Here is a 26404-nt window from a genome sequence, read left to right on the forward strand (position 1 = left end):
CATTTCTATAGAGATCTGGTTAAACTTCTCGGTTTGACTATGTTCATGCTCAATGGATACAAGCTACAGAAGTTGCAGTTAGAGTTCCTATGTGGTTTTTACATCTAGGTTTTAGTATTCAGGTGTGGTTTGGCAAAGAGTTCAGGAAATAACTGCCACTGAGGAGATAATGTATTACAATTCCAAAGTACTGAAACCATATCATGTTATGGGGAGGGGCCATGCTGGTAAGCAGCAGTGTCAGTCAAGAGACAGAAGGAGGGGCTTCCCTGGTGGTGCAGTGGTTGAGAGTCCGCCTGCCGATGCAGGGGATGCGGGTTCATGCCCCGGTCTGGGAGGATCCTGCATGCCGCAGAGCGGCTGGGCCCGTGAGCCATGGCCGCTGAGCCTGCGTGTCCGGAGCCTGTGCTCTGCAACAGGAGAGGCCACAACAGAGAGATGCCCACATACCGCAAAAAAAAAAAAAAAAAAAAAAAAAAAAAAAAAAGGAGCAAGTAAAAATGCATGGAAGAGCCTTTATTGTGCTTTCCTTATGAAGAGTAAGACAAGGCAGTGTAATCAGCCTTAGCATTGACTGGGGTATAGTGATTTCCTAGAGTTGTCTGGTACTTAGCCCTGGGGTAATTAGGACAGGTGGATAGTGGCCTGAGTTTTAGAACCAGATAAAGTGGGTGGTTGCCATATGGGCTTCAATTTGGTTGGTTTGCATTTGGAAGATGTGCCCTGGGCATGCTTTCTGCTATCTCTAGGCAGTAGCTAAATTTGAGAAGGGCAATCCCTTCCAGTGTCCGAAAGACCCCAAGATGTCAAAGCATGAAAAGAAGTGCTTACTATAATTGACCCTGTGTTAGTCCACTGGCATATTAAGAACTTTTGGAGTGTTGATATCATGTTCAATGGTAAGGTCCTGGACTGGAGATGATATTGAATATTGTCTGAGGAGAGGTCATCTGTAATGATGAGTTCCTGAGGAAAGGTGATGTTGTCTGGGAAGATGGAGTGCATTATCATTGTTAAGTGGATGCCCACTTGAGTTGATATGTCTCATATTTCTTCCTCTGTAGTATTATAGTAAGTCTGAGTTTGTTGGATCCCCGCATACGTCTGTAGGCAGACCCTCTAGATTTGCTCAGTGGCTATGGGCCATTTCCTTATTAGTTTGGTGATGAGCAAGCCAGTGAGGTAGTTGGGTCGTACAGCTTGTATTACCCAATTTCAACGGCCTGTGGGTCTAAGCATTAGAGCCCCGTATCCTGTCTCATGCTCTGTAAGTCTTCCTCTACATTTTATCTTCTTTGTATATATCCTTCAATTTCTTCATCTGTATATCTCTCCCCTCCTCATGTACCTCCCGCATTTCCCTTCTCAAATAACTACTCTCTTGTATTCCTCTTTGTATATTTTCTTTATTTATCTCCCTACGTGTCTCCCTTTCAGGTGTTTTGTACTTTCGCATTCTCTGAACATTCTCTTAATCTTCGCATTTATTCTCCTTGGTCTCCCTCTTCAAATTTTTTCAGGTCTATCCCATTTCAAATTACTCTCTTCTTTGCTGTCTATTTTCCCCCTGTGCTCCTTTCTGTATCTCTTATCCCTCTGTCTCTTGTTTTCCCTTTTATCTTCCTTCATGTCTCCCGTTCTCTCTCTCTTTCTCTTTCAGTATGTTCTCACTGACCTCCTTTTTTATTTTTAACTTGTGGTAAGCAACACAAAGGATTTACCATCTTAACCATCTTTAAATATAGTAGACTTCCATTTTGGAAGGCTCAATATTTCATTGAATGGATTTTAAGGCTTAATATTTTAAGGCTTAATATTTCATTGGATGGATAGATCACATTTTTCTGTCCACTCATTCACCAGTGAACAACTTCTGTGCTTTCACCTCTTATCTGTTATGATTAGTGCTGCTGTCTATATCCTTTCTTAGTGGCTTTACCTGTTGCCCTCAGTGTCTCTACATATATCTCCATGTCCCACACACTGTCTGCCTTTTTCTTTTCTGAGGTGTTTTCTGTCCTATCTTTCCCCCTTTTCTCTTTCCCACGATGTCTCTCCTTTTTAAATCCTTTATCTGCCTGAACATCTCTGCCCCACCCTGGACTCCTGCTTGCATCTCAGACACTGGCCTGGGATCTAACATGTATCTAAGGACTAACATGTACTCCCTCCCTTTCTGCAGCTGATAAACGCCTGCAGGAGCTCCAGGCCATGCTGCCCGGCCCAGAGAGCCTCCCTGGGTTCAAGATGTACCTCATCAACTTTGAGAAGGTGCTATGATGGGGACCTTCAACAGTGTAGGAGAATGGGCTGAGCCATCCTAAACTTTCGTGGGGATTACAGGCCTGACTGTAATTATGTTAATTTTTTTTTTTTTTTTTGGCGGTACATGGCTTTCACACTGTTGTGGGCTCTCCCTTTGTGGAGCACAGGCTCCGGATGTGCAGGCTCAGCGGCCATGGCTCACGGGCCCAGCTGCTCTGCGGTATGTGGGATCTCCCCAGACCGGGGCACGAACCCGTTTCCCTTGCATCGGATGGCCCAGTTATCTTTTGTGTTCTGGGCTAGTATTTGGTTGGTCTGGCAGGTACTTGAGGTGAATATACTTCAGGTCGCAGTATCCAGGAAAACTTTTCCTCCTTAACTCTGTCTCCTGTTCTTCCTCTGTCTCCACTCACAATAGGATGATGACAGCAACTTTCATATAGATTTCATTGTGGCTGCATCCAGTCTCCAGGAAGAGAACTATAACATTCCCCATGCTGACCGGCATAAGGTAACAATAGTCTAGACCTAACCTTGCACCCTTTTCCAAGTTTGAGTCTGCCACGTTTAACCTCTTCTGTAGACCCTGAACGTCTCTAACTACTACGTCTGCTCATCACCTTCTGTGTTATAGAGTAAGTTGATTGCAGGGAAGATCATTGCAGCCGTTGCCACAACCACCGCAGCTATAGTTGGCCTTGCAGGTCTGGAGCTGTAAGGTAGTGCTGGGACACCAACAGCTTTAGTCCTATAAGAACAGCTTCATCAACTTGGCCCTGCTCTTTTTCAGCTTCTCTGAGCCCCTTGCCCCACACCGTCACCAGGTAAGGGCTTGCTTTTATAGAAACCTTTGGTGTTGCCCATCAGTGAGTGATGCTTTGTGTGTGTGTGCGTGCATAGAGGTTGTGTGTATCTTATCTCTGTAGAACTGGCTCTGGTTTTCATTATACCACGTGAGAGGCTTTGTTTAATTTTGTGTATCCTTTGACCATTGTTTGAACCTGTGCAAAGTAGGAATGGAACTGGCATGTTTGTGAAATAAAGAGGAGCATATGATTAGGGCTTGCTCCCGTTTTACTCTTTGTGCTTTACTCTGTGTTTTGTCCCACAGTACTATAACCAGCAGTGGACATTGTGGGATCGCTTTGATGTACAGGGGCTGCAGCCTAATGGTGAAGAGATGACCCTCAAGCAGTTCCTTGACTACTTTAAGGTAAGGGCCTTTCACTCACTGCACTTGTGGTGGTGGTTGCCCAGGTTACTGGTACTGTCCATCCCAGTGACCCTGTTGCCCCTCCTCCTTTCCACCCTCTTCAGACAGAGCACAAGTTGGAGATCACCATGCTGTTCCAGGGTGTATCCATGCTCTACTCCTTTTGCATGACAGCAAGCAAGATCAAAGAGTGGTTGGGGGCTTCCCAGGTGGCGCAGTGGTTGAGAGTCCGCCTGCCGATGCAGGGGACACGGGTTCGTGCCCCGGTTTGGGAGGATCCCACATGCCGTGGAGCGGCTGGGTCCGTGCGCCATGGCCGCTGAGCCTGCGCGTCCGGAGCCTGTGCTCCGCAACGGGAGAGGCCACAGCAGTGAGAAGCCCGCGTACCACAAAAAAAAAAAAAAAAAAAAAAAAGAGTGGTTGGATCAGCCATGAGTTTGGCCAGTGGGCAAGCAGAAACAGGTCCTGCCTGGGGTGGGAAGCATCAGCTAGCTATGCAACTCATCTTCACTGTTCTCCTAACTTTATTTGTCTCTGTGAGTCCTTTCCTCTCTTTCTTCTTCACAGACCCTCTTTTTCCTCACCCCAGGATAACAGCAATAGTGAGACGAGTATCAAAGCAAAAGCTGGGACACCACATTCAAGCACTGTTGCTTGAGCTGTGCTGAAACAACGAGAGCGGCAACGATGTGGAGGTGCCCTATGTATGATACACCATTCGCTATTCCCTCTACACCCATCTACCTCATTCTCAGTCAAGTCAATCTATTTCCATTTGTCTTATAGTTGTGGCAAAAGCCGAGCCTTAAGTTCTGCTGAGGACTTTTTGTTGTTGTTGCTGCTTTCTACTGTTTGGAGTTGGAATTCTTAATAAAGAGTTATTAATCCAAGTGTGTCATATCTTTCTTTTGTCAAAGGCCCGTACCCTGTTGTCTGTGGGAAAGACCAGCCTTTCTTTAGCTCTGTAGGTTCAGGTGATAGTACAAAAGGTTCAGCCCCTCCCACCAGCATGGAATTTGCCTCACATCCAACCTTATGAGAAAAGATTAAATCCACCTGTTCTGGTAAATCATTGCTTTGCTATTTTCCTTTGTCCTCGTCTGTTTAAAAAGAAATAAGAGGGGGAGTTGAGGAAGATGGCAGAAGATTAAGACACGGAGATCACCTTCCTCCCCACAGATACGTCAGAAATACATCTACACGTGGAACAACTCCTACAGAACACCTACTGAATGCTGACAGAAGGCCTCAGACTTCCCAAAAGGCAAGAAATTCCCCACGTACCTGTGTAGGGCAAAAGAAAAAGAAGAAAAAACAGAGACAAAAGAATAGGGATGGGACCTACACCTGTGGGACGGAGCTGTGAAGGAGGAAAGGCTTCCATACACTAGGAGCACCTTTGTGGGCGGAGACTGCTGGTGGTGGAGGAGGGGAGCTTCACAACCAAGGAGTAGAGCAACAGGGTGCAGAGGGCAAGGTGGAGAGATTCCCACACAGATGATCGGTGCCAACCGGCACTCACCAGCCCGTGAGGCTGGTCTGATCAGGTGCCAAGGCGGGCGGGGGCAGGGGGCTGAGGCTCGGGCTTCGGTCAGAGCACAGGGGGAGGACTGGAGTTGGCGGCGTGAACACAGCCTGAAGGGGGTTAGTGCACCACGGCTCTAGGGGAGCGAGTCCGGGAAAAAGTCTGGAGCTGCCAGAGAAGCAAGAGACTTTTTCTTCCCTCTTTGATTCCTGGTGTGCGAGGAGAGGAGATTAAGAGCGCTGCTTAAAGGAGCTCCAGAGAAGGGCGCGAGCCGTGGCTATCAGTGCAACCCCAGAGACGGGCATGAGACGCTAAGGCTGCTGCTGCCACCACCTAGAATCCTGTGTGCAAGCACAGGTCACTCCCCACACCTCCCCTCCCGGGAGCCTGTGTAGCCTACCACTGCCAGGGTCCCGTGATCCAGGGACAACATCCCCAGGAGAACTCATTGCACACCTCAGGCTGCTGCAACATCACGCCGGCCTTGGACGCCGCAGGCCAGCCCAGCATCTGTACGTCTCCCTCCCCCGGCCTGAGGGAGCCAGAGCCCCCGAATCAGTGGCTCCTTTAACCCTGTCCTGTCTGAGCAAAGAACAGACACTCTCAGGCAACCTAAACGCAGAGGCAGGGCCAAATCCAAAGCTGAAACACAGGAGCTGTGAGAACAAAGACGGGAAAGGGGGCTTCCATGGTGGCGCAGTGGTTGAGAATCTGCCTGCTAATGCAGGGGACACGGGTTCAAGCCCTGGTCTAGGAAGATTCCACATGCGGCACAGAGCAACTAGGCCCATGAGCCACAACTACCGAGCCTGCACGTCTGGAGCCTGTGCTCCACAACAAAAGAGGCCACGATACTGAGAGGCCCGTGCACCATGATGAAGTGTGGCCCCCCTTGCCTCAACTAGATAAAGTGCTCGCACAAAAACAAAGACCCAACAGAGCCATAAATAAATAAAAGAAAGTTCCCTTGATTAAAAAAAAGAAAAAAAAATTATTTCACCCCAGGGTCAAAAATGAAAACAAAACAAAACAAAACAAAAAAAGAGAAAGGGAAATCTCTCCCAGCAGTCTCAGGATCAGCGTACTAAATTGCCGCAATCAACTTGATGTACCCTGCATCAGTGGAATACCGGAATAGACAACGAATCATCCCAAATTAAGGAGGTGGACTTTGAGAGCAAGATATATTATTTTTTTCCTTTTTCCTTTTTTTGTGAGTGTGAATGCTTCTGTATGAGACTTTGTCTGTATAGCTTTGCTTTCACCATTTGTCCTATGGTTCTGTCCGTCCTTTTTTTTTTTAACTTAAAAATATTTTTTTTTCTTAATAATTATTTTTATTTTATATTTTAAAAACTTTATTTTCTTACTTTATTTTATTCTTTTTTTCTTTCTTCCTTTCTCTCTCTCTCTCCCTCCCTCCCTCTCTCCCCTCCTTCCCTCTCTCTCTCTCTCCCCCCCCCCTCTCTCTCTCTCTCTCTCTTTCTTTCTTTCTTACTTTTTCTCCCTTTTATTCTGAGCCAGGTGTATGAAAGACTCTTGGTGCTCCAGTCAGGAGTCAGTGCTGTGCCTCTGAGGTGGGGAGCCAACTTCAGGACACTGGTCTACAAGAGACCTCCCAGCTCCACATAATATCAAATGGCGAGTATCTCCCAGAGATCTCCATCTCAATGCCAAGACCCAGTTTCATTCAACAACCAGCAAGGTACAGTGCTGTACACCCTATGCCAAACAACTAGCCAGACAGGAACACAACCCCACCCATTAGCAGAGAGGCTGCCTAAAATCATAATAAGGCCACAGACACCCCAAAACACACCACCAGACGTGGACCTGTCTACCAGAAGACAAGATCCAGCCGCATCCACCGGAACACAGGCACTAGTCCCCTCCACCAGTAAGCCTACACAACATTTAGAGAAGAGCTAACACCTATTCTTCTTAAAGTCTTCCAAAATACAGCAGAGGGAGGAACACTCCCAAACTCATTCTATGAGGCCACCATCAACCTGATACCAAAACCAGAGAAGGATGTCACAAAGAAAGAAAACTACAGGCCAGTATCACTGATCAACATAGATGCAAAAATCCTCAACAAAATACTAGCAAACAGAATCCAACAGCACACTGAAAGGATCATACACCATGATCAAGTGGGGTTTATTCCAGGAATGCAAGGATTCTTCAATATATGCAAATCAATCCACATGATACACCATATTAACAAATGGAAGGAGAAAAAAACATGATCATATCAGTAGATGCAGAGAAAGCTTTTGACAATATTCAGCACCCATTTATGATAAAAACCCTGCAGAAAGTAGGCATAGAGGGAACTTTCCTCAACAAAATAAAGGCCATATATGACAAACCCACAGCCAACATCGTCCTCAATAGGGAAAAACTGAAACCACCTCCACTAAGATCAGGAACAAGACAAGGCTGCCCACTCTCACCACTCTTATTCAACATAGTTTTGGAAGTTTTAGCCACAGCAATCAGAGAAGAAAAAGAAAAAGGAATCCAAATCAGAAAAGAAGAAGTAAAGCTGTCACTGTTTGCAGATGACATGATACTATACATAGAGAATCCTAAAGATGCTACCAGAAAACTACCAGAGCTAATCAATGAATTTGGTAATGTAGCAGGAAACAAAATTAATGCACAGAAATCTGTGGCACAACTATATACTAATGATGAAAAATCTGAAAGTGAAATCAAGAAAACACTCCCATTTAGCATTACAACAAAAAGAATGAAATACCTAGGAATAAACCTACCTAAGGAAATAAAGACCTGTATGCAGAAAATTATAAGGCACTAATGAAAGAAATTAAAGATGAATAAAATAGATGCAGAGATATACCATGTTCCTGGATTGGAAGAATCAACCTTGTGAAAATGACTGTACTACCCAAAGCAATCTACAGATACAATGCAATCCCTATCAAACTACCACTGGCATTTTTCACAAAACTAGAACAAAAAATGTCACAATTTGTATGGAAACACAAAAGACCCCGAACAGCCAAAGCAATCTTGAGAACGAAAAACAGAGCTGGACAAATCAGGCTGCCTGACTGCAGACTATACTACAAAGCTACAGTCATCAAGACAGTATGGTACTGGCACAAAAACAGAAATATAGATAAATGGAACAAGATATTAATCCCAGAGATAAACCCATGCACATATGGTCACCTTATCTTTGATAAAGGAGGCAGGAATGTACAGTGGAGAAAGGACAGCCTCTTCAATAAGTGGTGCTGGGAAATCTGGACAGGTACATATAAAAGTATGAGATTAGAACACTCCCTAACACCATACACAAAAATAGGCTCAAAAAGGATTAAAGACCTAAATGTAAGGCCAGAAACTATCAAACTCTTACAGGAAAACATAGGCAGACACTCTATGACATAAATCACAGCAAGATCCTTTTTGAGCCACCTCCTAGAGAAATGGAAATAAAAACAAATAGAAACAAATGGGACCTAATGAAACTTCAAAGCTTTTTCACAGCAAAGGTTAACCATAAACAAGACAAAAAGACAACCCTAAGAATGGGAGAAAGTATTTGCAAACGAATCAACGGACAAAGGATTAGTCTCCAAAATATTTAAACAGCTCATGCAGCTCAATAGCAAAAAAACAAACAACCCAATCCAAAAATGGGCAGAAGACTTAAATAGACATTTCTCCAAAGAAGACATTCAGATGGCCAAGAAGCACATGAAAGGCTGCTCAACATCACTAATTATTAGAGAAACACAAATCAAAAGTACAATGAGGTATCACCTCACACCAGTTAGAATGGGCATCATCAGAAAATCTACAAACAACAAATGCTGGAGAGGGTGTGGAGAAAAGGGAACCCTCTTGCACTGTTGGTGGGAATGTAAACTGATACAGCCACTATGGAGAACAGTATGGAGGTTCCTTAAAAAACTAAAAATAGAATTACCATATGGTCCAGCAATCCCACTACTGGGCATATACTCAGGGAAAACCATAATTCAAAAAGACACATGCACTCCAGTGTTCACTGCAGCACTATTTACAATAGCCAGGTCATGGAAGCAACCTAAATGCCCATCGACAGACGAATGGATAAAGAAGATGTGGTACATATATACAGTAGAATATTACTCAGCCATAAAATGGAACGAAATTGGGTCACTTGTTGAGACGTTGATGGATCTAGAGCCTGTCATACAGAGTGAAGTAAGTCAGAAAGAGAAAAACAAATATCGTATATTAACGCATGTATGTGGAACCTAGAAAAATGGTACAGATGAACTGGTTTGAAGGGCAGAAATTGAGACACAGATGTAGAGAACAAACGAATGGACACCAAGCGGGTAAAGTGGCCGGGTGGTGGTGGTGGTGGTGGGATGAATTGGGCGATTGGGATTGACATGGATACACTGATGTGCATAAAATGGATAACTAATAAGGAAAAATATAAATAAAAAGAAAAAGAAAATTATACCATTGGAATTTCTCTGTTTTCAAAATCATGTATGGGGGGGGATCATTCTTAAATAAGGAATCGGACCAAAACAAGAATAACAACAGGAATTCATCAGTGAGCGGAGAGTGTTAGGGATCTCATCCCCCATACTCACCAGCTGACCACACCGTGGCATCCCTGAACATGTGGCCTCTCTGACCTCAGAAACCTTCTGGGGCTTCCTCATTAAACTCTGTTTAGTGTCCTCACCATTCAACCATCCATCTGTCACATGTGGACAGAATCTGTTGGCCACTCTTGGATTCAGTGCAGGCTTCTACTTTCCATCTCCCATGCCAGCTGGCCGAGGAGGTCCCTTCTGCATGTGCTTTTTCACAAGAGATTGATTCACACCACCATGAACAGACCTCCAAACCTCAGCACTAAAATCAGTTACCCAACAGCCCTTGGAAAGTTTGTTTTGGAAGTAGGAAATTTTCAACTATTCATTATCAGTACAAATGAAAGAAGAGAAATGTGATTAGTTTTGAGAGATAACACTATCTACCTGTGAATAGATGAGGATAGAAAACTTTAGGAGAGTCCACACAGAATCAGTGTTGTCAGGGTTAAAACATAAGTCCCGAAAGGCTTTCACCAGGTCCTTAAGAATAACATTACAAAAAGTGACATGAGCAACCATTCGAGAAGAAACACACAGCCTCTGTAGAAATACAAGTAAATTCGCTCTTTTTCCTTAAAGGAGCATTCAAGTGCATTTTGTTCATTTTTACAATAATGAAAGAGAGTGCCCTTCAGTCAATTTTCTGTAATTTTCAGGACCTGGTACAAATTATTATATTTTCTCCCTTTAAGTGACAAGGGCAAAAAGTGGAGGGCTCCCCCGCCACCCAGAGCCAAGCGCCTGGGTCAGCAGGGGGAGCGGAAGGATCCCCTGTGCTCCGAACACAGGGGCACCCCGCTAGGCCCCAAGTTCACGGGGCGCTGGCCTGGTGCACACAGAACCTTGTGCCCAGAGGTTCCGAAGCTGCACGAGCCGTCACAGCCCGTTGCCAACGGTCGCCTCAGCGACGTTAAGCTTCGCATCTACAGACTTCGGGGCTGCGCAGAAGCAGAAGCCCGTCGAAGGTCCGACCCCGCCGACCTTCGAGCATGGGCAGCTCCCTGAGCAGATACCTGGGCATGGCCAAGGCCAGGCAGCCAGCCTGCGCCTGGAAGCGCCGGTCCACATGGTTCCCATGGTTCCGATGGTTCCCACGGACCGGGCCCGCCCGCAGCACTTGCCTCCCGCTGGGCCGGGACGGGTGACAATTCCTGCACCACCGCCTCTGCCGGGACTGCTGGCTCCGGGTCTGCAGGTCGCTCCCCGCCGCCCTGCACCGCTGGAAGCACTACCGGGTCTGCGGGTTCTCAGCACCTCAGGGCTGGAGGCGCCTTCCCAGTGGGCCACCCCGCTGCACCTTCTCGGGCCTGGGGTTTTCCGGCCATGGCAACAGTTTAAGGATGAGGTCCCTGTGGAACGCCCACCACACGCAGCGCCTGGTGGACTTCCGTACTGCCCCCCGACAGCCTAGGCAGCTTGTACACGTCCCCGGACCCCTGTGCCAAGGAGACCGTGCTGAGGGCCGTCAGCCGATGCGAGAAAGGAAGAAGGCGGCGCGACGGGCCTCTCAGGTCTGAGGGCCCCGAGCCCAGGAGAAGAAGTCAGAGACCGAAGCCCAAGCCATCAGCCATCCAGCCGGTGTGGAGGCATGGAATGGTCACTGTCTTTGTGCCCAGGCCAGGGCCTCTGAGAAGCAGCTTCTGCTCCCAGTGCTACAACCTCCGAGAAGAGGACATTGAGCCCCGGCCTGACCAGCAGCCCTGCCTGAGCCTTCCCTCTCTGCTGCCCACGCTTTGGTGAGGCCACCACCCCAGCCCCCCAAGCCCCCCTCACCAAGCTGCACAGGGCACAGTCCCAGAGCCTCCCTGGAGAGGCTCTGGGACAGGAGAGATGGGAGCAGATCAGCACTCCTGGGCCTGGGCCTCCTGCAGCCTGACGTCCCCGTTGAGTCCTGAGAGCCAAGGCCACCTCCTCCTGACACTCAAACCCACATTTCTTTTTACCCAGCTGACCCCTGCCCTACCCCTGCCTGAGTCAGTGGCACGGGCCGCCAGGCCAGCTCCCTCCACTTCAGCCAGGAGCTGTCAAGTCCCAGAGCCACCTCCCCTACCGGCAGAGCCCACCCTGAGGAAGCACCGCTGAGGTCCAGGCCTGCACTCCCTCCTGCCCACCCACCCTTCCTGCCTTTGCCCCTGAGATGACCCTTCTCGGAGGACCCTTCTCAGGAAGGCGTGCTTCTCCCCTATTGCCCACTCGTACGGTTTAAAGGTTGTTCTTATTTTAAATAATACTAAAATTGCTTCATTATCCTAGAGATTGTCATGGTCTTTCTTTGAAAGATTCAAACATTAGGATTTCATCCACATGATGGTTTCTCCACCCTGGCTCTGCTGGGGCAAGACAGGTCTTTGTCTGTGGGGTGCAGACCTCTGCATTGTAGGGTTTTAGCAAAATCCCTGGTCTCTATCCTCTAGGTGCCAGTAGATAATCCATACTGTAAACATACAACGTGTCTCCAGGCACTGCCAGATGTTTGGGGGGAAGGGAGCGGAGCAGGCGGTGCACAATGACACTGGTGGAGAGCCCCTGAGGGACAGTGACCTCTACTGGCAGAAACAGTCAAGCCCAGTCTCCCAAAATGTGCCTTTTTCAAAGACACAGAGAGGAACAAAATGAAGTGGTGTGTGCTTGGCAAAAACATATCCCCCATTTTGCAGAATGCTGTGGGGTGCGAATGACTCATGTTTTGGGTCTTATTAACAATCAGACCATGAGGTTTTTTAAAAATGAGCTACTCATTTATCATCTTCAGGTTGGCAAAAATTTAAAAGTTAAAAAATATCAAATGCTGGAAATGATGCAGAGAATTGGAATCCCAGGCAGTGCTGTGGGTGTCGACGGGTCCAGCCCTTCTGAAGTGGCACTTGGAAGTGTTTTCTAGAACACAGTGCAGCCACCAGAAACACTCTTCACACACACACACACACACTGGTGAGGATGTCCTTCGTAGCTCCCTTTGTCAGAGCAGAGAACTGGAAGAACCTAAATGTCCACCAACAGGGGAAGGGATAAAGTAAATATGGTATTGCTATCAAGGGACTACTGCTCCACAGATTAAAGGAAAGAAAGAGCCCAGGGTTTCTGCACTGTTCGGTCTGGGCCAGATGATTCTATGATGTGGATGCCCTGTGCGTTGTAGAATGTTTAGAAGCAAAGCTGGCCTCTGTGGACTCCACATCATCAGGACCTCCTCCAGTAATCAAAATGTTTCTAGCCACTGTCAGACACTCCCTGAAGGACAAAAATCACCCCCAGTTGGGAACTACGGAACTAGAGTTATACGTTATTTTTAAAAAGGTAAATCTCAAAAATACACTGTCAAATGAAAAAGATAGGAAGTGGCATATTATGGGTAGCACAAGCCATTTATATAAATAAAAAAATACGAAGTAATATTGCTGGCATAATAGAGGGGCTGGAAACCAAGTAAATGGTCATTTGGACACTTTGCCTGTATTGTTCCTTCCACCTAAAGCCTCTTCAAATACTGTTCAAACATGAATTTCAAGGTTTCCCCTTAGGAGAGTCAGAGAATGAGCTGTAAACATAGCGAAGTCCCTTCTCCCTCCCCTGGAGCACGCTTTCTAAGGGGGCGGAGACAGAAGGTAAACATTTAAATAAATGTACACACTGACAGGTGGGGAGATGTGCTATGAAGAAACCAAGGCAGGAGGAGGGATGCACACAGCTGCATCGACACACTGTGGCCCAAGCGCTTCCTCTGTCCCCATCACCATGGAACCCACTATCCCTTACTACGAATTCAAGGCCTTCATTCCGTGTTTCCACTGGGGGGCAACACGTCATGCTTTAACATGGCACCTCAGCAAATAAAAGGAAAATATGTTATCTACTTAGAAATAAAGATGTCCAAAACATTCAAATTGTTGGCTGAAAATATTAAACTCAACATTTTCAATGGAGACAGTTACTGTTACATACGAAACATCCTGGGCTGAAACTCTATACATCAAGCTTTGATTTTGAAGTTTACTACCTGCCATTTGCTAGACAGGAGACAAGGCATTGCACTCTGCATGAGTTACGAGAAAGGGCTTGGGACCTTCGTGTGTCAGTGAGGGTACGGTTCACTGCTTAGGGGCTTCCTCAATAGAAGAGGAGTAAGTATCCCTCCTACATGATGGTTTGGCCAGGAAAAGTAAGTCAAAGATTTTAAGCCCACAAAACAGTAAGCTTCTGCTCTACAAATATCAACTATAGAGACAGAACTACAGAGATGTGTTTCCATTTGGTTCCGATCTAGGCAGTTGAACTGCTAATGAGTAAACCCACTTGCCAAAGTAGCGAGCTTGTGGGGAAAGGGCCAGAGCAAAGCACACCCCTGCTTCTGGAGCCAGCTGCAAGGCAGAGGCTGCACAGGATGATGGAGACACCCTCGTGGGTTGGGGCTTCCTCCTGGTCTGGATGATCCTTTGGGAAATTAATGGATGTCCTGGCTGCCGCAAGAGTAAGACCCTGAGGTCCAACAAGAGAAAAAGTGCAGGTGGTGGGGAGCTCCTTCTACTGTGGCCATTCCCACCCCCTTCACCGTGGGAGTATGTGCCCAGGTGACTCAGGTGCAACACGAGGGAGAAATGGTGGGTGGGACACCGTCTGCTTGGGTCCACTGCAGCCCAGTAGACGGGCCCCTAGTTTAAGAGCCAGGACGTTAAGCATGCTTCATTCACTCACAGATGTTTACCAAGAGCTAACAATGATTAGCCACTATGGTTAGGGAGCGTTAGGAAAAGAGCTCTACTGCAGGGGCATTTAGATTGCAGGACCCTGCCCATAAGTGTTGGGTCTAGGAGTTCAGTGCTATTAAGATGCTTGAAGATCAAGGTCACAGCGTGAGCTCACCAGAAGATTAAAACCAAAGTGGAGCCCAAAGTCCCGAGATGCCCGAATGTATCTGCCAACAAGACTCCATGCTCCATTGGAGAACAGACCCAGGACAGATGGGAGGGCACAAAATTTACAAGCAGCTCATGCAGCTCAATAACATAAAAAAAAAAAAACAACCCGATCCAAAAATGGGCAGAAGACCTAAACAGACATTTCTCCAAAGAAGATATACAGATTGCCAACAAACAAATGAAAGAATGCTCAACCTCATTAATCATTAGAGAAATGCAAATCAAAACTACAATGAGATATCATCTCACACCAGTCAGAATGGTCATCATCAAAAAATCCAGAAACAGGGCCTCCCTGGTGGCGCAAGTGGTTGAGAGTCCGCCTGCCGATGCAGGGGATACGGGTTCGTGCCCCGGTCTGGGAGGATCCCATATGCCGCGGAGCGGCTGGGCCTGTGAGCCATGGCCGCTGAGCCTGCGCGTCCGGAGCCTGTGCTCCGCGACGGGGGAGGCCACAACAGTGAGAGGCCCGCATACCGCAAAAAAAAAAAAAAAAAAAAAAATCCAGAAACAATAAATGCTGGAGAGGGTGTGGAGAAAAGGGAACACTCTTGCACTGCTGGTGGGAATGTGAATTGGTACAGCCACTATGGAGAACAGTATGGAGGTTCCTTAAAAAACTAAAAATAGAAATACCATATGACCCAGCAATCCCACTACTGGGCACATACCCTGAGAAAGCCATAATTCAAAGAGTCATGTACCAAAATGTTCATTGCAGCTTTATGTACAATAGCCAGGACATGGAAGCAACCTAAGTGTCCATCAACAGATGAATGGATAAAGAAGATGTGACACATATATATAATGGAATATTACTCAGCCATAGAAAGAAACGAAATTGAGTTATTTGTAGTGAGGTGGATGGACCTAGAGTCTGTCATACAGAGTGAAGTAAGCCAGAAAGAAAAAAACATATACCATATGCTAACACATATATATGGAATCTAAAAAAAAAAACAAAAACAAAAACCAAAATGGTCATGAAGAACCTAGGAGCAAGACGGGAATAAAGACGCAGACCTAATAGAGAATGGACTTGAGGACTTGAGGCGGAAGGGTAAGCTGGGATGAAGTGAGAGACTGGCATGGACATATATACAGTACCAAACGTAAAATAGATAGCTAGTGGGAAGCAGCTGCATGGCACAGGGAGATCAGTTCAGTGGTTTGTGACCACCTAGAGGGGTGGGATAGGGAGGGTGAGAGGGAGGGAGACGCAACAGGGAAGAGATATGGGAATATATGTATATGTATAACTGATTCACTCTGTTATAAAGCAGAAACTAACACACCATTGTAAAGCAGTTATACTCCAATAAAGATGTTAAATAGATAAATAAATAAATATTTTTTTTAATTTTAAAAAAAGGCTTCCCTGGTGGCACAGTGGTTGTGGGTCTGCCTGCCGATGCAGAGGACACAGGTTCATGTCCCGGTCCGGGAAGATCCCACATGCCATAGAGCAGCTGGGCCCGTGAGCCATGGCCTATGAGCCTGCGCTTCCGGAGCCTGTGCTCTGCAACGGGAGAGGCCACAACAGTGAGAGGCCCGCGTACCAGAAAAAATAAATAAATAAATAAATAAATAAATAAATAAATAAATAAAACAAAATAAATAAAATAAAATAAAGAAAACGTGGTCTATACATATCCTTTAAGAGATATCCTGAGGCAAAATGAAAACATACTAATAATACAGGAAGTGGGCTGCGTGGGGTGACACATCTGCCTATACATGAATACAGATAATTACTTCTAAATGCTGGTGAGACAGCCCTTTCTTTTAAGGTTTCTCAAGACTTTTTATCAAGGAAATTTTAAACACACTCAAATTTTTTCAATAATGAGAAAAACATAATCAATACCTATGAAAATTAAATCTAACTCAGCCAGTTATAAATTTATGACAAGTTCTATTTCCTCTACAACAGCTCACTCTTCTTCCTTTCCAGTTTTTTAGAATCAAATTAATCTGTAAATAATACAATATTTACTAGCTTTTAAGTATATTAAATTCTGTGGATGAAAACAACTCTCAGAGCAGCACTAATTGAGATTTAGAATGATGAAAATGTCATACATCTATAGTACCAAACTCAGTCAGCACTCACCACATGTGGTTACTGAACACTTGACATGTGGAAGTAGGAATGAGTAATGAATCTTAAACTTAAAAAAAAATTAATTAATTTTAATCTGGTACATTCAAAGAGACAATAGTTGTACTGGACAACATGGCCATAGAACAAAACAGTGATTAACATGAAGCTAGACACTGTGAATCCCTGAATGATAAAAGGCAAAAAGACATGAGCATAAGTGTTATATTGACTAGAATGAATTTTTGAAGTCATTGAAGTAAATGTATGACTATCTCCAGTGTAATATGGGAACCACTATATAGAGCATATGGGAATCACTATAATGTAATTAAACACCTCCTATAATGTAGAATAATTATTCATTTCCAACTATATGCTATGCCATTTCTGGCAAAAACTTGTAGCAACTTGTCATACAGACAGAAATTTAAGATAATAAGAAAATTTTAAAAATAAGCATAACCTTAGTTGCTAACTCTTATTAATCCTTTAAAATAACTGCTACAGTGATTACTACTGCAATTAGGACAATTGAAGTTGTCCAACAAAAGTGTAAGGCAGTAAAGGTGCACACCTCTAGAAGGACATATTAGTCATATAGTTTTAAAATTTCCTGTATCTTATGTCTTGACACCCATTCTCAGAGCAAGGAATTCTGCTAAGAGCAAGCCTTCCATATGCATAACAACAAATCCCACCCCAACCACCTCCTTTATCTCTCATACACTAAGCCAGTATTTCCTGTGCCTTCAATCGTTTTAGGGACTAGATAACCAGGAACCATTCATGTAACTCAAAGCCTGCCTGAATTATTGAAACTATCAGTCCTAAACTGTGTCCTCTGTGCAGCAGACCTTTCCCATTTAAACCCCAATAAAGGATTTGACCCAGATTTTCCCTTCACTCCTGTTTCCAGACCTACGTGGTTCTTTCTCCTGTGGTCCTCCATGACGTGTTCCCTCCTCTCAGGACACTGACCTCACTGTTGTCGCTCACTTACCTCCATAAATTAAAATCCTGCAGACACAAGTGAGACAGAGGCTTCCTCTATTTTAAATACATTGTTCCACTCAATGATCAGACTAAATAAATGTCAGAGAGGAAATTAGACAATTTCAATTCCTTAATTTTCTGACATAGTAACAATGTGCTAAATCATTTATTTTTTTGATTGTTGGTTAAATAATTTCAGCTTTTAGAAGGAAGCTGAACAAAACAAAAAGAGCGAAAGTATTTCAACATAAGGAAAGCATATGCTGCACCTCCTTAAAACTCTTCAATGATTCTACACAGATTCATAACTAAGCCTCCTGGTAAGTGAAGACACCTGAACCTTGCTTACCTAGCTAGCCTAACTCTGGTTGCCTCCCTCCAACTGCTCCACACTCCCTCTGCTTCAGAGCTTCTGAAAAGCGGTATCAAATGAAATTCCATTCCAGCAGTTTCCCATTATTTCTGTTGCCTTTGGCATTACTGTACATTACCCTACCCTTTTTGAAACCTCTTAACAACTTGAGTTAATTAAATACTTCTTCAGAACTCATCATGGTAATCACCTCTCCTAGGAACTCTTCTTCAACATTCCCCAACCCTCCAATGTTGTTATACACAATTTAAAAAATATGTGATCATTAAAACTCAGTGTTTCCTTATATAAAAGATGTGCCTAAGTCTAGTCTATCATCTACCCCAGTATTTTTTTAAGTTAACATACTTCCACATAGTTCTCTTACTAGTAATATTTTATATTACCATGGTGAATTAGTTACAAATGATAAAAAGAATATTGACACATTATTAAATTCCATAGTTTACATTAGGTTTCACTTTGTGTTGTATCATTCTAAGGGTTTTGGTAACGTATATATGATGCATCTACCATCACAGCATCATGGAATGACTGTGTGCCCTAAATATCTTCTATGCTCCAAATATTCCTCCCTGTCTTCGTCTCCCTAAAACCTTGGAACTGCTAATCTTTTTACTGTCTCAAACTTTTTCATTTAAGGAGTAGTGAATAAACAAAATCATTCACCATGATTTTGCAGCCACAAATTTTGGGGCCTTTTCACACCACCTTCTTTCACTTGACAATATGTGCTTAAGGCTCCTTCATGTTTTTCATGTCTTAATAGCCTATTTATTTTTATAGTTGATTAATATTTTCTTCTAATTGATGTATCATTGTTTGTTTAACCATTCACCTACTAAAGGACATCTTGTACATACTGTTAGAATTTATACCTATTTCATTTTGTATGATAATGTAAATGATGCTGTGTTTTTAATTTCAAATTTTTCAATTCACTGCTGGTATACAGGAAAGCAACCTCCTTCTGTATGAGCTTGTACGCTGCAACCTACCTATAATTGCTTATTAGTTACATGAGTATATTTGTTGATTTTCTACTTTCAAAATGTATAATTACATCCTATATGAAAAAAGATAGTTTTCCTTCCCAAAATGAATCACTTTTATTCCCATTTCTTGCTAATTACGTTAGCTAGGGAACTCTAGTTAAACAGAATTAGAGCATTGTGAAATGCTTTTCCTACACCTGTTGATATTCCCTTTGGTATAAATGTATTATGGTGATTTTTGGAATACTGAACCAGGCCTTACATACCTGGAAAAAATTCCAGTGTCATGCTCTGTAAGTCTTTTTATGCATTGATTAATTAACTGCTAATATTCTGTTGAGAATTACTACATCCACATACATAAGAAATACTGGTCTACAGTTTTCTTGCATCCTCCTTTCTGATTTTGGTACTAGAGTGATGCTGGCCTCACATAATGAGTTAGGAAGTATTTGCTCTTCTATTTTCTGGAAGAGAATAAGAATTAATATAATTTCTACCTTTAATGTTTGGTAGAATTCATCACCAGAGAACCCAGCTGGGTCTAGTGATTTCTGTTTTGAAAGGTTATTAATTATTGAATAGACATAAACCGATTCAGATTATGTATTCCTCCTTGTATGAGATTTAGTAGTCTTTTATGATCCATTTCAGATAGATTATCAAATCTGTGATTTTAGAGTTGTTTACAATACTCCTTTATTATCCTTTAAATGTATGTGAAATCAGCGGTGATGGCTGTCTCATTTATCACTGATAGTAGTAATCGGTGTCTTTTTTCCTTGGTTCACCAGGCTAGAGTTTTCAATTTTACTGACCTTTTTAAAAGAACCAGTTTTTGGTCCTCACAGATTTTCCCTACTGATTCACTGTTTCAATTTATTTTCCACTTCAGATTTTATTAATCTTTGCTTCTTGTTACTATAAAGTTAATTTTCTCTTCTTTTTCTAGTTTTCAAAAGTGGAAGCTTGTTTTATTGACTGCACATCTTTCTTTGTTTCTTCTAATATAAACATTCAATGCTGTACATTTTCATGTATATACTGCTTTCACTGCATCCACAAATTTTGATAAGTTGTATTTTCATTTTCATCAATTTCCAATATTTTATTTCTCATGAGAGTTCTTTGACTTCTAGATATGTGTTGTTTAAGCTCCATCACTGGAATTTTTCCACCTGTCTTTCTGTTATTGATTTCTCATTTAACTTCACTGTGGTCTGAGGACATGCTCTGTATGATTTCTATTTAAAAATAAATTTGTTCAGGTGTATTTCTGCCCAGAATGTGGTCTATGTTGATCAGTGTTCCATGTCTGCTTGAGAAGAATGGGTATTCTGCTGTTGGATAATATATTCTATAAAATCAATTACATAGAGTTGACAAATAGGGCTGTTCAGTTCAACCTCATTCTGCTAAGATCTCTCAATTACTGATAAAAGGAAGTTGAAGTATCCAACTATTATAACGGATTAATCTATTTATATAAGATTAATCTACTCTTATTCAGTTCTATCAGTTTTTGATCTTGTGTATCTTGATGTTTTTTAAAGGTGCATACATATTAAGAACTGTTATACAGTCTTGGAGAACTGACCTCTTTATCTTGATGTAACGTCCCTCTTTGTTCCAGGTAATTTTTATTGTTCTAAAGTCTACTTTCTCTGAAAGTAAGATAGCTATTCTCACAATTGCTGACTAGTGTTAGCATGGTATATATTTCTCCAGCTCTTCATCTTTAATTTATCTGCATCTCTATATTTACAGATAATATATAATTAGGTTTTGTTTCTGTATCCACACTGAAAGTCTTCCTTTAATTGGTGTATTCAGAACATTTACATTTAAAATGATTACTGATATAATTGGATTAGTATGTACCAAATATGTAGCTGTGTCCTATTTACTGACATTGTTCTTCTCTTTCTTTTTGTCTTCCACTCCTTTTCTGCTTTCTCTGCTTTTATTAAGAATTTTGTATGATTTTTTTCTTCCTCTCTTAGAATATCATTACATCCTTTAAACAAAATTTTTAGAGCCTTGCATTAAATATTACAGCTAATCTAAATCCACTTTCATGTAACACCATACTTTACTACTACAAAGGTAATACACGTATGTTTTAGAAGAGACATTATTTTCAATATTATTTTAAAGAAGTTTTAATCTGTTAGAATTAAGGGTAAGAAAAATTAAAAGTTTTATTTTACCTTCTGTAACTCCAATTCTTCCTTCTTTCTTTAGACCCAAATTTCTAAGTAACATCATGTTCCTTCTCTCCGAACTTGTTCTAACAATTCTTGCAAAGCAGATCTAGCAACAAATTCTCTAATTTTTGACTTGTCTGAGAAAGTCTACATTTGTCCTCTTTTATGAACAATAATTTTGCTGAACACAGAATTCTAGATTTGGGTTTTGTTAACACTTTCTTTCACTCCACTCTTTTTGCTCACATGGTTTCTGAAGGGTAGGCCAAAGTAATTATTTTCATTATGCCTCTTAGGGTAAAGTATTTCTTTTCCTTTGGATTTTTTAAAAATTTTCCTGCTGCCCTTCATTTTCTGCAGTAAATATGATTATGTCTAGATGTAGTTTTTAGGTATTTGTCCTGCTTGGTATTTTCTGGGCTTCATGACTCTGTGGTTTGGTGTCTACCATTAATTCTGTAAAACCCTTGAGTCACTAGTAATTCAAATATTTCCTCTCTTTCTGTCTTCTCCTTTTGGTACCGCTGCTATATGTTACACTACAGCACATTTCTTAGATATTTGGTTTTTCATTCTTTTTTCTCTTTGCTTTTTTAGTTTGGGAAGTTCCCATTGGCATATCTTCAAACTCAACGATTCTTTCCTTGGCCATATCCAGTCTACTGATGAGCCCATAAAAGGCATTCTTCATTTGCCTTAAAATGTTTTTTGACTTCTAACATTGCCTTTTGATTTCTAATAAAGAGTTCCATCTCTCTGCTTACCTTACTAGTATGTTCTTCCAAGTCCATTTTTCCCCCTTATTCTTTAGCATATTAATTTCATATTCCAGTCTGATAATTCCAAGATCTCTGCCATATCTGGGTCTCATTTTGATGCTTGCTTTGTCCCTTTTTTTTCTTCCCTTTGACCATTCCTTGGTATTTTTTATTTATAGCTGGACACAATGTACTGGATAAAAGCATCTGAGATATACCGGTCTTTAATTTGAACATTTATATTATCTGGCTTTGAGGCAGGTTGTTTTTACCATGTGCCATAGCTGTAGGCATCAGAGACTAAATAAAACTTCCTCTGTTGTCCTTTCTCCCTCCTCTGCATTTTTGGGTATTCCTAGAGACTCCTTCTTAGTGTCTGAGGCTTGTAGTTCTTTCAGATGTCATTCTCTGTTATTTTACAGGAGCCAGATTAATGTGTGGAAGGGTAGGATTCTATAGTCCTTTGATTAGGTCTGTCTTTTAGTGAGCCTGTGTTCCTTGGCTGTGAACTTCACAAGTTACTTCTCAGTTTTGTTTTGTTTCATTAGATGTGACAGGGAGGATAAAGGGGGCTAAAGTTGGGTATTGCCCTTCCACCAGGAGATGTGGCTTTGGTAAAACCCAAGTCAGTTAGGCTCTGGCCTTTATGATGGCTCTTGTTGAAAAGAACAATGTTCAGAGCTTATTTTATAATGACCACTTTTCCCTCATTCTGCCAGAGGTACCAACAGATTCTCCATTCTTCATACAGAAATGTAGTGGGTCTCCTAAAGGTAAAAATTGTTGTAGGACCCTCCAAACTAGGTTCCCTGGAGTTTTCTAACTCTCAAGATCATCCACATTCAGTCTCCAACAATTATTCAATCACAGTTCAAGTGCTTCTACTAGTATACCAGCATCAGGCTTATGCTCCTGGGATTCTGCTCCCAGTTGGCTATTACTCTCTGTATTTGCCTCTCTCTCCATTCTTAAGGGTCATGCCTAGCCCTGTTATCTTAATTATCTGATGGATGTAAGAAGAGTTACTGATTTTCAGCTATTCAAGTTTTTTTGTGGTTGTGTGGATGGGAATAACACTTTCAGGCTCTTGACTTGCCAGAAGTCTATCTCAGCATTTTAATACCTATCCGACTGTCTAGCTGTCTTCTCAAAAAAAAAAAGTTTTAGTATATAATACTGAACTTTTGAAATCTTTAAATAAAGGTACAAGTCTCATATACAATGTAACAAACCACATTCAAATTATTAGCTGCATAAACAGACTAAATTAATTACAAATTCCTTAAGATTTGCAATTTATAATTTTATCAGGAGAGTTTGATCCTTCTTTTTCTTTTGCATAATAATGTGGGATTCTTTTTTCCACATTTTATGCCTCATTGTAATCAAAAACTGGGTACGCTAGACCCACACAATAGAAAACAGTACCATTTTTACATTTCCCATTTATAACTGGGGGCTCTCAGATATTCATATCTGGGAATATGGTGTAATCTGCTAAAATAATAAGATGAGCGTATCTCTGAATAATCTATAGAGTTCTAGCTGAATATACATGGTGATAAAAACTATTACACAAACTATCTTCTTTTCCACTGACATGTAACAAAAGCTATCTTCATTCAATTTACAGATATAACAAAAACACATAAGATTTGAGTGGTTGATGAACAGCTTATTGACATATCAAAGGAATAAATAATGTTTACCACTAAAATGAATGTAAAAAGTTCCTGGATTACAGAGTTTAGAATTACTGTCTTTATAATAATCAAATAATACTATAGTAACTGGACTAAATTCCACTAAAAAAAAAAAAAGAAGAAACGTAAGTGGAAAAAAGCACATTACGTAGATCATAAATCTTACCTTAGCTGCTCAGTTCATTATCATCATCTGCAATGAAAAATAATCAGAAAGGTCACCTTTGATTTCTTTTGATAATTTTATGGCAAAAAAACCCACAAAACATTAAAACGTGAAAGAAATACTTCTCTGACTTCTATTGTTAGTGTTCTTAATTTAAATATAGATTCTTAATTTAAAAAGAAAACCACACCTAAAATTTCTTCAAGACCTTTCCCAGCCCACCTCCACAATTTTGATTTAGCCCTAGAATCAAATATTTGACTTTTATCAAAGTGTTTTTACTACTCTTCTTTTTTAAATTTCACACTAATACAGCTACAAAATTATATTAAGGTTAAATATATAACATTTCATTAATTCAAAATCTACGTGAAATTCTGAAGTGGTTTAGAGTAAGCTGTATTTCTGAGAATAAGATAAGGATAAAATAAATTTAAAAAGAAGGGCTTTGCAAGAGAGGAGCATAAACACATAAAGGAAAACTGAATAAGTTAAATGCAAAACAAACGTTCCTGGTGCACTTCTGGAACACCAAGGCAAAAGTGCTTTAATCACAATGCCTAGACTTATTATAGGAGTGCACAAAGTTTCTGTGTAATGAATAAATGAGTAAGTCTTTACTGGCAATTTTATGGATGGGTTCTTTATATGGCCATTTATTCTTTCAAACTTCAGTAAAAGAAGCAGAATAAAGAGGATTATATAGGTGTAACACTTTAGGAAGCCAAAGAATCCTAGTTCTATTGAGCAACTTCAATTCAACAACTGTGTGAAACTATGCTCTCTCTCAGTCCACACCAATTGTTTCAAACATTTTTGTTTTTGTTTTTTTTAAAGTCCAGGGAACATCCTGCAAAGACCATTTTGTCTGAGATTTACATATGTCAGCCTTTAACTTAAAAATTCTATCATTAAAAAAATAAAACTGTTGTGATGACAGTATTAACACTGGAAGTTAAGGATATGACTGCACTAATCATAAAGATAATAATATATAGCAGCAGCTAACGCTGATTGAGCCCGTTTTCCATTTACTACGCTACATTGCATTTACTCCCAAAACTATGCCTGAAAGAGGCACTACTATTTTTCCTATGTTATAGATAAGGAAACTAATTTGGAGAGCTTGAAATAACTTACTCAAAGTCAGCTAGTAGAAGGTGGGAATAAGATATGAATGCTGCAGATGGATACTGAAGCTATGGCAGTTGACAGTTTTAGATTATGTCAATCTCAACTGCCAATGCATTTCTTTCTAATGCTTTTATGATTTTTATGGTTACCTGATGCTGCAGGTAATGAAATACGCATTATAAACAGTGAGAAACTTGCACATGATTACTGTACTTCAAGATCTGTACAAAAAACATGTTCACTTGACATAAGTAGTACTTTCCAATCTACTGACAGCATAGTATAAAGCACATCTGAGTCTACCTAAGTTCTATTAGAGTTTCCACAGTTTGAACATGTTTTAAATGCAATTGCAATCACACATCTGCAGAACCCTGTGGCGCCTCCCAGAAGCGCGTGGAGCAGGCAGGAAAGCAGTTCTGCAGGAGTCCTCAGTGTGTGCCTCCCCGGGCCAGGCACTCAGGATGCAGGCCACACCCAGGCCCTGGCAGATGGGGCTGGTAGTTGGGGGAGCTGACATTCCGGGCACAAACCCTCTTGCGTTACAACTGATGCAAGTCTTACAGATGAGAGGTACGTGCTGTAGAGTACAACACCCAACCAAAACCCAAAGAACAGCTTAAACACTGCAGGGATTCTGCCCCTGCGGCTCCCTAGGTCAGACCAGGCCCCAGGTGTGAGCATCTCACGGAGCTGCGGGATTCCAGCCATCAAGGGAATTACATTTTCATCCAATGCCTGCAATCCTGTAATACAGACAGCTACTTCACCTGCCGCTCAGTTAAAGGAAAAAGCGGTAACTTCCAGGGCCAGAGGACAATCGGCAGTTTTCACCTGTGTTAGTGAGAGACTATGAACCAGTTTCCAGTGTGGGCTGTTCTAAAGCAGTGTCTCCATGACGGTTTCTGGCACACGCGATTTACAATAGCCAAGACATGGAAGCAACCTGAGTGTCCATCGACAGATGAATGGATAAAGAAGATTGGACACTGTTTGTATATTTATGCTGTTTTAACATTAAGTGCAAAACAGGCAATGGGGATTTCCCAACAAGATATAGTTAAGGAGAACAGCTATGTCTGGCACAGAATTAGAGAAAATTAGAGGTTTCCACGTGCAAGGAAGTTGTCACCAGGTCAAAATAAGAACACATGTTAAAAGTGCTGCAGATAGGGCTTCCTTGGTGGCGCAGTGGTTGACAGTCCGCCTGCCGATGCAGGGGACACGGGTTCGTGCCCCGGTCCGGGAAGATCCCACATGCTGCGGAGCGGCTGGGTCCGTAAGCCATGGCCGCTGAGCCTGCGCGTCCGGAGCCTGTGCTCCACAATGGGAGAGGCCACAACAGTGAGAGGCCCGCGTACCACAAAAAAGAAAATGAAAAAAGTGCTGCAGATAGCTTTCCAGAAAGTTCACTT

General features: G+C 42.2%; 1 protein-coding gene and 1 pseudogene across 1 annotated transcript; one reads left to right on the forward strand and one right to left on the reverse strand.

Moving 5' to 3' along the window:
- LOC132483036 (ubiquitin-like modifier-activating enzyme 1) overlaps window positions 1–26404 on the reverse strand; it is a 47743-nt pseudogene that overhangs the window by 17344 nt on the left and 3995 nt on the right.
- On the forward strand, window positions 170–3649 carry LOC132483037 (ubiquitin-like modifier-activating enzyme 1). Its single transcript, XM_060088277.1, is given in 7 exon segments — window positions 170–227; window positions 2183–2271; window positions 2684–2776; window positions 2900–2979; window positions 2981–3089; window positions 3377–3478; window positions 3587–3649. Coding segments are annotated over 7 exon segments (594 nt in total).

The sequence above is a fragment of the Mesoplodon densirostris genome (genome assembly GCF_025265405.1).
Source record: "Mesoplodon densirostris isolate mMesDen1 chromosome Y unlocalized genomic scaffold, mMesDen1 primary haplotype SUPER_Y_unloc_2, whole genome shotgun sequence".
Taxonomy (NCBI): Eukaryota; Metazoa; Chordata; class Mammalia; order Artiodactyla; family Ziphiidae; genus Mesoplodon; species Mesoplodon densirostris.